The sequence below is a fragment of the Ursus arctos genome, unplaced genomic scaffold (assembly GCF_023065955.2).
Source record: "Ursus arctos isolate Adak ecotype North America unplaced genomic scaffold, UrsArc2.0 scaffold_11, whole genome shotgun sequence".
Lineage (NCBI taxonomy): Eukaryota > Metazoa > Chordata > Mammalia > Carnivora > Ursidae > Ursus > Ursus arctos.
The window spans coordinates 45883381-45897876 of record NW_026622775.1 but is presented as its reverse complement, the minus strand read 5'-3'; the positions used below and the strand labels follow the sequence as shown (position 1 = coordinate 45897876).

The 14496-nt window shown below is 36.8% G+C and overlaps 1 protein-coding gene across 4 annotated transcripts in view; it reads right to left on the bottom strand.

The window, feature by feature from the left end:
• Positions 1–8018: 8018 nt before the first annotated feature.
• Positions 8019–14496, bottom strand: part of TMEM144 (transmembrane protein 144) — a 39019-nt gene continuing 32541 nt past the window's right edge. For all 4 annotated transcript variants that reach the window (XM_057310147.1, XM_026499551.4, XM_044384392.3 and 1 more), the window contains one exon: positions 8019–10086. In XM_057310147.1, coding sequence (XP_057166130.1) covers positions 10003–10086 — 84 coding nt within the window. In that variant the 3' untranslated portion in view covers positions 8019–10002. The remainder of the gene's footprint in view (positions 10087–14496) is intronic.

The window sequence follows — 14496 nt, the reverse complement described above, 5'->3', positions numbered from 1 at the left end:
TTTTTAAGATTTTATTTATTTATGTGACAGAGAGACAGCCAGCGAGAGAGGGAACACAGCAGGTGAATGAGAGAGGAAGAAGCAGGCTCCCAGCGGAGGAGCCCGATGTGGGACTCGATCCCGAAACCCCGGGATCACGCCCTGAGCCGAAGGCAGACGCTTTAACGACTGCGCTACCCAGGCGCCCCTTAGGGTACTGATCCTTAAGCAGAAAAAAAAAAATGTGTAATTCATTATACCTTAAGAAATACAAGATTAATTCCAAGATAACTTGGAATATTAATTTTTCTATCTAGAGAAAATTGAAGGCTGCATTTTCTTGGCTGTTTAGTTTTAACATCATCTTGGATAATTTCATATGGGAGCCAACAAAATTTTTTACTAATGTATTCTTTAAGCCTCAGAAAAAATAATTCCTAAAATGTATAAATAATTTTATTTGGTTCCTCTTTTTATTCTAACCATAAGACATGTTTTTAACTAAGGAAAATACGACAGAAACTATGTTTTACTTTTTGTTCTTTCTGATAATTAGAGGATTTAAAACGGTTTCCTGTTTAACTGTGTAAATTTTATCTACTGTATTAATTGGATGTGAACTCTTATTAAAAGAAGTTACACAGTGAAATTATAAATGGTCTTGAATTTTAGTCTCTTAATTTTTCTCAAATAAACTTCTTTCAATATAAAACCTAAATACATGATAGAAGATAATTTTAGCACCAAATGAGGCCTTTGAGATCTTATTTTAATTCATTCAATAAACATTCATTGTGTACCTATTTAAAATATTGAGTTGGCTACCTAAACAAGTGAGGGGAAACTACAAAGATAAATCGGAACGTATCATGAGATTAAGATGCTTGTAGCTTTGCGGAGAGACAAGAAGGGTTTAAGGAAAGTGAGACTGTAAAGTAGAAAGTGAAGACATGCATTGTATCAAAGAAATGACGCTAAGTGCACTTACGCTGAAACCTTTTGTGGAGATGGGCAGATGGAAAACTAGAAAGAGGAGCATTTTTAAGAAAATATGGAACACATGCAAATCCAGAAGAAAACACTAATATTTTAATAGATCAAAGGATTGTGGTACAAAATGTCAATTCATCGAAGAGAAAACGTCAACAGAAAAATGTTAAAACAGGTAATAAAAGAAAGGCAAATTAAGTAAATGACAAGCTATTTTTACCCTACTGGATATTAACTTTAGAAAATGTTTTAAATTTTTTACTAGGGAAAATTTCAAACATACACAAATGTGCAAATGATAACATAACGCCGCCCCAAGTACCCATCGACCACGCTCTGTAACTGTCAATGAATGTCCAACTTTGTTATTAAAAGCCCCGCCCACTTAACCCCACCCCTGTAGCATTTTGTAACAAATCCCAGACCTTATTTGATTTCATTCATAAGTAATTCTGTTTGAATTTCTAAAAAAGGACACTTTTTAAAAGTAACCAAAATACCATTATCAAACCTAAACATACTTTAAGATAACTTAGACAGTTTTCAAATTTTCAATTGCTTTATTATTGAAATAAGGATTGGAATAAGGTCCAGATATTGCTTTTGGTTCACACATCTATGGATCCTTCTCTCTTTCTCTGAATGTACACCTCCACACACGTGTATATATAAGCAGCTAAATATATATTACATAGATGTACAGAAGTACATACGTACACACACGTGCACATGTGTGTATGCGCACACACACGTGTCTATGTTGAAGGAATCAAATCCTTTGTCCCGTACAGTTTCCCACACTTGGTATTTTGCTGATTTGATTCCTGTGGTGTCTTTAACATCTCCCTTTCCCTATTTTGTGTATATTGGTAATTGCAATTAATTACAATTAGGATTGAGACTCTGTTAGGGGGTTTTGGAGAGGGTTTAAGGAAGTGGGGCTTTGCTCTGGATTGGATGCTGTCAGGAAATGGGTAATTCAATGACGGTCTTTATAAATCTTCTCTAGGAGGAGGGAAGACTAGAAAGAGGCCAAAGCTGTCATTGGTAAAGCAGCCAGGCACTCATCTCAGCCAGAAGGGGTATTTTGTGGCTCGGACAATACTTATGTTTTGTCCATGTTCAGACATGATTGTGAGTTTTTCTCTTGATCCATCCTGGTCACAGGGTGGCCTTGTCTGATGTTGATGTTCTGTGAAGTTGTATCTGTTCAACAGAACCCCAAGGCCTAACTTTGAGTCCTGGGCCAGTTCCTGGATATCAGTACCTCTTTGCTCAGTGTTCACTCACCTCCACCCAGCAGTTCATCTCCTCAGTATATGTCTGAAAGAAATGCATGCATATATCCACAGAAAGTCTAGTGCAGGAGTGTTCGTAGTCTATGAACAGAAGAGTGGATAAACAAATTGTGGCATATCCATAAAATGTGCTGGAATACTACTCATTAACAAAGCAAACTAGTGATACATACAACAAAACATCTGAGTCTTAAAAACATTATGCAGAGGGAAAATCACCAAACACCAAGGAAACATATCATATTATTACAGATATTGTAAGGGCAAGCGAAATTTGTAATGGGGGAAGAACAGTGATCGCCTAGAATGATGTGCGTGTGGTGTGGGGTGGGGTAGAAGGTGTAGGCCTGGGGGATTGACCACAAAGAGTCATGAGGGAAATTTCTTGGGTGATAGAAGCCTTTATAACTTGATTTGTGTCATGGCAGGTCAAATGTTTAACTTTGTAAAAATTATCAGAGTGAGCGTTTATTGTATGTAAATTGTGCCTCAATAAAGTAAATGCCATATTCAATTACAATTTTTCTATTTGTTGGGCTATTACTGTCTCTTCAACTCTTCCTTTTTAAAAAAGATTTAATTTATTTATGCCCGAGAGACAGAGAGAGAGGCAGAGGCAGAGGGATAAGCAGGCTCCCGACAGAGCAGGGAGACCAATGCGGGACTCAATCCCAGGACCGTGGGATCAAGACCTGAGCTGAAGGCAGACACTTAACCGACTGAGCCACCCAGGGGCCCCTCTCTTCAACTCTTTTTATCCATGTTCTATCAACATACAAGTTTCATAAGTTGCCTCAATGAGACTAATTCTCAAAGTTCCCTTAAAACCTCTTTGTCTTACTATATCATATTCTGAACCAAATATAAACATTGTTTTTGAACATAGTCTTTTACCCTCAAAATTTACGGAATTTTATACATAATAAAACATTTTATGTATTTTTAAAATGTATCATGAATGAATTGACCACCAAACTCATAATGCTGTGTCGGGTCAAGTAAATGACAACTTACTTTACGCTGTCTTTCAAGAGCTATATGTCATGTTTCAATTGAGAAATATATTATGTATGTGGAGAGAATATATAGAGTTTCCTTCTTCAGACGGTGGATAATTTTTTGAAAAGTTCTAACCATATTTTTTATTAGATTCCTTATTGCCCCGCCTCCAACGCCTTTGCTTAATTTGACTAGAGCTTAATTTGACTTCAACAGAAGCAAGTGAAATTCTAATTACTCTCAGACCAGGTATGACCCAGAGGAAAATTTCCCAAGAATTCCATGTTTTTTTGTGTGTTTATAATAAGCATGTTTTTACTATAGTCTCAGATACATTATAAAGCAATCTTCACAGAATAGTAATACAAGGCAGTGTACTTAAGAGTTTAAACTCAAATTCTTTTTATGGCTAAAGAGCTAATTACCCCAAAATGGTTTACCACATGTGTGATGGCTGATTTTATGTGTCAACCTGACTGGGCCACAGGGTGTCCAGGTGTTTGGTTAAACATTATTCCTGGTGTGTGTATGAGAATGTTTCTGGAAGAGATTAACATTTGAACTGGTAGACTGAGTAAAACAGATTGCCCTCCCCCATGTCAGAGGCCTCATCCAATTCATTAAAGGCTGAGTAAGAGGGAATTCACTGTCAGCCTGAATGTCTTTGAGCTGGAACGTGGGTTTTCTCCTGCCTTTGGAGGACCTGGATTCAGAGTACAACTTAGTGCATTGGCTATCCTGGTTCTCAGGCTTTCAAAAGCAGACAACAATTTATACCATCATAGCTTCCCCTTCTCAGGTTTCTGACTTGGACTGTAACTATATCATGAGCTCTCCCAGGGCTCCAGATTGCCAACTGCAGATCTTGAGATTTCTCAACCTTCATAATCATGTGAGCCAATTATTTTTAATAATTTTCTTCATATATATATATGTATACACACACACACATACATAGAAAGGTTACTCTAGCATCAGTGTAAACAGATGATAAGTAAGTCACAACACACATATTAAAATTCTCTGTTCAATTTTATTTTTCACTTTCCTCAGGATGCTTAAAAAGATAGGAGTTTAACTGTTGTCCAGAGAGACAGTCTGTCTTCAACAGGAAAAAAATGAGATGCATTCCCACATGAGGACTTCAGTAGCTAAAAAACAACCGAGCTAGCTCTGATGTCCTTTATTTGCTAAAAAAAATCTTCCTGTTGATATCAAGAAACTTAAAAAAAAATCCTACTCCTTTTATCTAATTCCTGTCACAGCTTTTTCTATACAGAGGACATGTGTGCCTAAAATGCTTTATACAACATTCCAGGTCATCTGGTTCATTTCTTTCTTTCTCACAAACAAACAAACAAACAAACAAACAAAAATCACTTGGCATATTCTATTTCATTTTATAGAAGAAGAGAGGTATGCCCATCCTGTACTATCTAAAGATGAAATTCTCAACTCTGTTAAGACAAAAAGCCACTTTTTGAGACCTTCACAACATGTAATTTTTCTCCTTATTCTATGTTTGCTTTGCAGCTTAGCCAACATCTTTATCTGAGTAGTAGTATTGCCAGTATTAAAGGTTATGGGTTGCATTTGTGCGTCTTCTTTTGTATGCTCATTGGATTAGTTTCCTAGGGATAGGACGATAAATTATCACAAACTTGATGCCTTAAAACAACAGAAATTTATTCTTTCACAGTTAGTGGCTGAAGTCTGGCAAGGTTGGTTCCTTCTAGGGGATCTGAAGGAGAACCCCTTTCCATGCCTGTCTCTTAGCTTCCAGTGGCTTCCCGCAATCCTTGGCCTTCCTTGGATTGCAGTTACATCACTTCAATCTCTGCCTCCATCTTCATGTGGCCTTCTTCTCTGTGTTTCTGTATCAAATATCTCTTTCCTTTCTCTTATGAGGATAATAGTTATTGGATTTTGAGTCCATCCTAAATCCAAGTTGATCACATCTTGAGATCCTTAATTTAATTACATCTGCAAAGACCCTATTTCTAGATAAGGTCATACTCACAGGTACTGAAAATTACAACTTAGTTATATTTCTTTGGGAGCCATATTCAATAAACTACAATGCGTAATTATTCTTTGATGTTGCTTTTCATGAAAATGTGACAAAAGAGAAGTTGAAATTAAAATGTAACAAAATGCTAATTAGAGGATTTCTACTGCCAATAAAAATGGAGTAATAGGAACCAAGGTAATCTTTATACATTAAAGAAATAGCAAAACAGGTAAAATGTATGATATGTTGGACCACAGGCAGGACGTGACCGTGATCCCCGTCAGAAGGGGAAACAAATAAGTTGAGTACTGTAATTCTTCAATTTTACTGCCTATATAGAGTTTGCAGGCTGCAGTGCTGTAAGGGGGAACACAGAGCCCAGCAGACATCCTGAGTTGAGTAGACAGAAATAAGAATTTGGGATGGTCAAGGCAAATAGAATATATGTATGTATAACTGGAGATCTAGAAAAAGAGGAAGGGGGTGGAGAATAAGAACAAGTCAAAAATGTACAAGAAACAATTAATCACAGAGAAGAAAATAAATCAATGAATCGAAGAGAGAAACAGGGTAGAGAAAACTCAAGTAAATCTAGAGCTAATTTGTTGAATAGATGAATCAAATTGATAAACTTTTAGCTAGAATGTTCATAAAAAGAGAAGAAACAAATTACCAATATCAGGAATGAGAAAGTGGACATCACTACAGATCCTATAGATATGAAGAGGAGAATGAAGAAATATTATAAACAATATTATGCCAATAATGTCTCAATGTACATGAAATGAGTAAATTCCTTGAAAGACAAAAATTAAGAAAATTCACTCAAGAAGAAATAGATGACTTGAATCAACAAATATATGTTAAAGAAAATGAAGCCTAAATAGCTTTACTTTTCAATTCTACCAAAAACTGAAGGAAGAATAGTATCAATTGTTAGCAAACTTTTTAAAGCCACTACTCTGACATTACAGACCAATATCCCTCATGAACACGAAAGCAAATTAAATCCAACAATATATAGATAGACTAATAACACATCATGACCAAGTAGCGTTTACCACAGGAATGCAACATCGGTTTAATATTTGAAAATTAATGTAATATGCCATATTACCAGAATAAAAAGAAAAAAATCATCTCAAAAGATGCAAAAAAATTTTTTTTTCACAAAATATAGCATTCTTTCTTGATAAAAACTCTCAGGAAACTACAAACAGAAATTTCAAGTAATCTCAGTAATCTGAGATTTGTAGTAATCTCAGGTAATTTCACAACCTGAGAAAGAGCATTTGGGAAAAAAAAGAAAAGAACATATAGCTTATACTATATTTAATGATGAAAGATTAGGAGTGAGACCAGGGTGTCCCCTTTTACCACTTCTATTCAAAATACAGTGGAGGGCCATAAAGCAAAGAAAAGATGAACGGCACTTGGATTGAAAAATAAGAAGTAAAATTCTTTATTTGCTGACATCATGAATGGCTACATGGAAAATCCTAAGAAATCTGTAAGAAACCAATTAGAGCTAATAGCTGAGTTTAGCAAAGATGTAAGATACAAACTGTGCTTTTAAAAAAAAAGTCATCAAAATAAAAAACTTTCTCATACATCTTTTGTTTTCACTACTAGCAACTAATTTGGCTGAGGCCTCATTTTATGGATTATCTTTCATGATCAGACCCCTTACTGTATCCCCTCATAGCACCCCCTAATTTTCCTTTATAGCCCTCTAAGATTTTTACTCGATATCTTGGGATTTTCTGATTAAGTTCCATGGCTGCTTTATTCATGTGTTCCAAGGCCTAGCCTGCCTCAGATGCAAGGGATCCACCCAATAAATACTTAATGTATGATTCAGTAAGTTACTAAGAGTAACACTGTTCACTTAAGTGGGAGAATTTTATTGGACACACATTATACCTCATTAAAGTTGATTAAAATAGGCTATATTTGTGAGTTTTTTGTTTTGTTTTTTTAATGAGGCAAATTTCTGACACAAGTGTTTTTAGGTAGCTCACAGAGTCTCCAGCAGGACCACAAATTGACCTTGGAGTCTACATAATCAGGAAGGAGAGATCCTACTGCAAAGGAGGCTAGAAAAGTGAGTTTCTAGATTCTATCTTAAGAAGGTAGGACTTTTAATTTGGAAAATTTCCCAACTTTCCCTTGATCTCTTTTTTACTTGTGTGTGCATGTGAGTGTGCATGTTTGTCTTGAAATTAAAAAGTACTAAAAAAAAAATAAAGAGGAAAATAACGTATACTCATATCTTCCTTACCTAGTCTTAATTACTTTAACATTTAAACACATGTTCTGAGCTCTTTCGCTGTTGACTCTTTAACACATATTAAAGAACAAATATATGAATTCATTGCCATAAAAATTAGAGTATTAAAGATAATGCTCAAGTTCACACTGACCCTGGTGTTGCCATTCTGATCTCATTCATCCTCACCAGAGGCAAACATTATTATGAGCTCTGTATATGTATTTTTCTAATTTTTTGCATATATAGGCATTTATAGAAAAATGTATATTACTTTGATTCTTCAAAATTTACCTAAATGGTATCATACTGTGCACATGGTTCTACAACTTGCCTTTTTTATCAATGTGTTTTTCAGCTCACAAATATTGATACAAATAGGTAGTACAAACAAACGAATACAAGAGGAATACATGGAGATTTGGTAACTCCGGGGCAACACGGTACTATTAATTCCATAAAACCCATTAGGAATTTTGAGAAGTTAAGAGTTTTTATTTTGATAATAAACAATTCCCATAATCTGGATGCCAGCCTCACTGGGATGCCACTTCCCTACTTCAGGTAGTGACTTCTCCGTACACAGAGACAGAAAGCCAAGCAAGAAGTTAAAACACATGAATTTGACCATACTAGACAAGGAAGAATAAAGCCTCAAAACTTAATAGAGAGAGTAGGTGTTAACTTCTTAAATTGAGCAAAGAAAGTGGATATTTGGTCATCACCTGTTTAGACTAACCTCTACATAGTAAGTTTTCCGCATGGTAACCATTTTGAAAAGCTTGTTTTTACCCCCCACACTACTCTTATCTCTTACCAACACTAAAAGCATTGTGTGGTAGCAGAAACTGTATAGTGGTAATAAGATTTTTTTTCATCTTTCTTCTGCAACTGCTTTATTTCACATTAAAAATTTTGCATATAGATTGGCAATCTCAACTCCAGAATTGAATGCTATCCGTATGAAATTTGAAAATATATTTAAGCAAATTAGCTTTTGAGTTATGTCAATTTATTTAAAGTTATCAACATAATTAATTATATTTCAGGTTAAAATTAAAATGAGTTTTGGTAAGGTGTTACAATCGAAGAATTCGTAATGAAATAGAGACTCTAGTATCATTATTTAAATTGCACTCAAATAGAGGAATGAATAATAACTAGTTGTTTGGATGGGCTGGTGGTGAGGGCAGTAGCTCTTACAAAATATTCCCCAATCTACAGACACGTTTTCTTTCTCAAACAGTACATAACAATAATAGCTAAGAATGATACAATGTTTGCCAAGTGCCAGACACTCAATGAACATGTTACAGATTTTAATTAATTTGAACCTTACAATAGCCATTATCATTATCATTATGTCCATTTCATAGATGAGGAATCTGAAACAGGAGGCTTGGGAACTCCTTTAAAGTCATACAATGAAGATGAAAGCCATTTGGGTCAGCGCCAGAGTGCATACACTTAAACAGAATGCTGTCCTGTCTCTTCTGAATATGTATATAAAAATAGCATGTCCGTTATTTTTTTTTTCCTTAAAGGAAACCACCAGTTAACACAGGAAGAAAACTTCCAGTTTAAAGAGGGATTTTAGGAAAGTGTATTTCAGAAAAAAAATAAAAAATTTTACACACAAAGAAGGGTTTGGTCCCTGCAAATTCTTACTCTAATAAGCTAGACCCTCACTACAGCAACTCTAGAATTTCCCGTTTGGAATCATACAGACATATATGTGTGTGTATTTACGTGTGTGTATCTGTATATGTCTGTAGATATATTATATGTATATTCTCAATGGTTGGAAATCTTTGTCCTTTGAAGACAGATTTTATCTGTAGATAATCAAAAGCATTTTGAGTGAAGATGAGGGGGTGACGTAGAGTTGAGCAATATTAATTTGAAGTAAAAATAAGTTTGGGCAAAAAATGAAATGGCCTTTTTCATATTCAGTTACTAACTCTGACATTTACTTTTTCTGGCAAGGATCTAGACAGGTTTGGAATCTAATTCCATTATAACGTAGGTCTTCTCCCCATTTCTCTCCCCAACGTTTTTCTGCCTCTCTTCATTAACAAGGGTAATATGTTGGCAACTTGGACATAGACAAAATTCTCTGTGTATATGAACTCCACACTGTTTTGCTGCTTATGCAACACCAAGTACATATTATGGTAAAGGAGCACTCTCAGCGGTAATGCTGTAAGAGGGCAGACATTTTAATTACCCAGTAAAGTCCTACTGACATAAATAGTTCATTAGAGGAATTTTCCATTTTAATACTTGACCGCAACTTAGTTTTCCTTTATTCTCACATTCGTGAAAAAAAAATCATTTACCCAGTCCAAGACGGGTTGAGATCCATTTGCTGTGTGAAAATGAACTCAGCATAATCGCTAGGAGTCCTGTAGCAGGGTTCTCTTACCCACTGCTGCCATCTGCTGGTCTTGTAATTGTTAGATTTTAGAGAAAGCAGTGCATAATGCTCCAGTCAAGATGATGCAAAATGCAAATATCATCAATAGGTAGTTTTGTAGACCCTGCATAATAAAAAAAGAGTAAGTGTAATTAAGAAAATCTGAATCGAACATGCAGAAAGCACAGAACGTCCAGATTGCTAAGGACCTTACTAACAGCTTCCTGTATGCCTTTTGCTATCCCTCCAACTAGTCATCCAGATTGTCTTGCAAACCCATTAGAACCTTCCTAATTCACCCACTCAGTAAACACATGTGGGCACCCACTTTGCATCAACATGCACTGGGGTTAAAATGGTAAGCAAGGTGTGCCCTTATTCAGATAATGGTGTAATATGGGAGACAAAAGTTAATCATGGCAGAAAAGAATGTTACAAAGCGAGAGGGGTGTTAATAAGTAAACGACCATGATTGTTTCTGAGGGGTGTTACAAAGGAATCTTAGTGAGGCTGGTTGGGAGGGTGAGGAATTCAGCTTCTAACTGTAAGCACCAAGTAATTGGGTAGGGAAACAGGCAGAGATTCCAAGTAGAAGGAATTTTATATGCAAAGTTCTGCTGTAAGATAAAGTGTGATACTTGCCAGGAATTGAAAGGAAGTCAGTGTAACCACAGCTACGGGAGTTAAGTGGAACAAAACCAGGTTGGAGGGCTATGGTCCGCGCTTGTGGGATCTCACAGGCCATGTACCCTTTGGGGTTTTATTTTTCCAAGTAATGGGAAGACATTAAAGAAATGGGCAGCTGGATGTGGTTAAAAGATGGGATTCACATTTCATTAAGTCCACCCTCTTTTCTGTAGATGGTGAACAGGTTGGAGGGGTCCAGAATGGATGCAAGGAGATGATGGAAGAGGGAACTACAGCTTTCTTGGGCACAGAATGATGACGTGCAGCTGGAGAGACAGAGATGGATGTGAAGGGCAAGGAAGGAACAGAGAGACTGTTTGTCTTGCCCAATTATGGGTGGGTGCCCTGGTCTTAAAGGCGGGAAACACTGACAACCACTTCCCAATGTAGCCAGTCTATCTTTGATTAAACAAGAAATAACTTTATTTAAGAAAAGATTTATTTATTTTGGGGGGGGCAGAGGGAGAGAGAGAATCTCAGAAAGACTCCCCACTGATCTCAGAGCCTGACTGCCAGGCTCCACCTCTCGACTCTGAAATCATGACCAGAGCTGAAATCAAGAGTTGGATGCTTAACCGACTGAGCCACCTAAGCCACTCAGGTGCCCCTAACAAAGGATCTTGCTGTGTTAAGTAAATATATTTAATTTACTGTAAGCTCTTTATTTAAATTTTATATATTTATTTGAGAGAGAGAGTGAACTAGAGAGAAAGCACAAGCAGGGAGAGGGAGAGGGAGCAGCAGACTCCCTGCTGAGCAGGGAGCCCGACGTGGGACTCAATCCTAGGACCCTGGGATCATGACCTGAGCCAAACAGGCAGGTTTGGCCTGAGGCAGACACTTAGCGGACCGAGGCACCCAGGTGCCCCAATTTACTGTAAGTTCTATCTATCTCCAGGGGTACAGATAGATCAATTCTAATCTCTCTCCCACAAGATAAACCCTCAAACATTAAAAAAATAACTGTCTTATATTCTTAAAGCTTATTTTTTTCTGACCAGTATTTTAGCCCCTTTGACCATGTTTCATATGAAATAGATTCAAGGTCCCTGGCTGTTCCCATCTGAATGGTTGCCATGCTGTCTATGTTCCTCTTTAAATATAAGTCCTGAGGCTCTAAGGCAGGGTTTGAACATCGCAAAGTAAAACAGGACCAGTATCTCCCTAACTTTAGATAGAAATTTTAAAACAACATTGAGATCTCCTGACAGTCGAATTATATAAATATATAATATCACATATAATATTATTATTATCTCTTAAGATTAATGCCAATTAATATAGTCAAAATTCCAAAAAGCATATATCCTCTTTCTTCAACTTCATCAAGAATTGGGGAAAAAAATGGATTAAATGACCTCTATTTGATGACAGGGGAGATGTCTTTGTAAGTTGGGCTGGGGCCAACTAAATTTTCTGATTCTCTATGAGCATGAATACTACCAGAAGTCACTCTAGTACAAGTTCCACAAATGAAAGCACCACAAAGCCTTTCCAAGTACAGAGCGGCTTGTTTACACACACACACACACACACACACACTCACACACACACTCCTGCTGAGGCTGTAATGTTCCCTGACATCAGTTTTATTTTATTTTATTTTTTATTTTTTTTTAAAGATTTATTTATTTATTTGAGAGAGAGAGAGACAGCCAGTGAGAGAGGGAACACAGGCAGGGGGAGTGGGAGAGGAAGAAGCAGGCTCCCAGCGGAGGAGCCTGATGTGGGTCTCGATCCCAGAACGCTGGGATCACACCCTGAGCCGAAAGTAGATGCTTAATGACTGAGCCACCCAGGCGCCCCCCTGACATCAGTTTTAAAGACTGCAACCTTTACTAGATACCAGTACCAAAGGAGAGGAGACACTCAAATATTTGCTCAAAGAATGAATACAATCAGGTGATTTCCAAGTGTCCTTTGTGAATTAGACAATTGATACAATGACTTAAATAAGAAAAAACAACATATGGTCCTCAATTATCAGCACTTTACAACCTAATTATGTGATTACTTTGCTGAGCTCTCTCCTTTATTGTCTGTGTAGTCAGAAGAATAATGTTCTCTCTCGGAGAGTAAAATATTTTTCCCCTTTGAGGTGAAGAATCTGTCCAAACTGTCTATAGTCTCCTAAAGACAAAGACTGATTATATTTGGGCAATAGCAATAGTTTCCCCTCGTCAAAGGTGAATATAAACACTTAGAAAGATCATGCTAACATTCTCCACAAAGCACAAAGTTTTTAACCTGGATCTTTGAAACAGCTACTAAGATAACAGATGATATCTTCCTTTATCTGGGAGGAGCTACTGACCTATAAATTGTGGTGGTAGTAATTTCCTGCACTGGCATTTCTGTAGACATTGTGTCTAAAGTATGTTTCTAAAGATAATAATGTACATTTAAGTTTAAAATAGCTCAAAGTAAAATTCTAAAACAAACTTCCCAAAGATGAACACATACCAGATATCAAAGAGCACTGGAAGTGGAAAGCCTCCAAGTGGTGCCCGGATGGCATTAAGACTAAATGAAATCATTAAACGCTTTAGCACAAAAAGTGCTTGGATTTCAGATTAAGTTCTTACTGCTATAGGTTTTAGACTTTCAAATATGTGTCTTCGAGTATTGCTTCAAGACATACTGATAGGGCCTAGAAGTCGGTAAAGATACGTTTTGCTTTTGTTTTCCTCTAGGGTTTTATCTTGTTTCTAAGAAAAATAATTTTTAAAAGTTCTGATAGGGGAGCCTGGGCGGCTCAGTAGGTTAAGCATCTGCCTTTGGCTCAGGTCATTAGCGTTTGGCTCAGGTCATGATCCCAGGGTCATGGGATCAAGTCCCGGGTCGCGTTCCCTGCTCCGTAGGGAGTCTGCTTCTCCCCCTGCCTGCCCCTCCCCCCACTCATGCCCTCTCTCTCTTTCAAATAAATAAAATCTTAAAAAAAATTCTAATAGGATTTTGGTTTCAGTGTTTAGTTGACAGCTCTTTCTTAAGCAAGTTGGCATGTAAAGTATTTAAAACTTGCCTTTAAATCACCTGTTAAGAGGCAACTAGGCACCTGCACTGAATCCTAAGCCTCACTGGATACTTAAGTTTTGTTTGTAGACAGATTTGTAAGGTTTTTTTTTTGTTTTTTTTTTTTAAGCCCAGAAGGTCAATAAAAGTCACTCTTTGCTTCCAGCTTGGTCCTCTCTCTCTTTATTTTTACATCCATACTTGGCCAAACTTTAGAACTCACTCTCAAAATTCCATATAGAACTCCATTGGAATTTGTAGGAACCACACTGACTGTACTTGGAAACAACTGCCTACTAACAACAGTGAGTTGCTCCGTCAGGAATGTGGTGAGCTTCCCCATTTGTTCTGATATTTTCTTATGTTCTGTAGTAAACTTTTGTGGTAAAGTGAATGATTTTATAAATCTAGCAATTCCTTGTCGATTATTTTCTTAAACTTTTATAATTTTTGTAGTTTTTAATAGCATTTATTTTCCTTTTTAAAAAATATTTATTTATTTGAGAGAGAGAGCATGAGCAGGGGGAGGGGCAGAGGGAGAGGGAGACAGAGAATCCTCAAGCAGATTCCCTGCCGCTGAGTGCAGAGCCCCACTTGGGGCTCGATCCCAGGACACTGAGATCATGACCTGAGCTGAAATCAAGAGCCAGATGCTTAACCGACTGAGCCATACAGGTGCCCCTATTTTCCTCTTTTTAATTGCTTATTGGTGGCATATTAGAAAGCTATTGATTTTATACTTATCCTATATTTTGGCACCTTACCAAGTGATCTTATTGGATCTCAAGATTTTCAGCTGATTCACTTAGATTTTTAAAGAAGATAATGTTACATG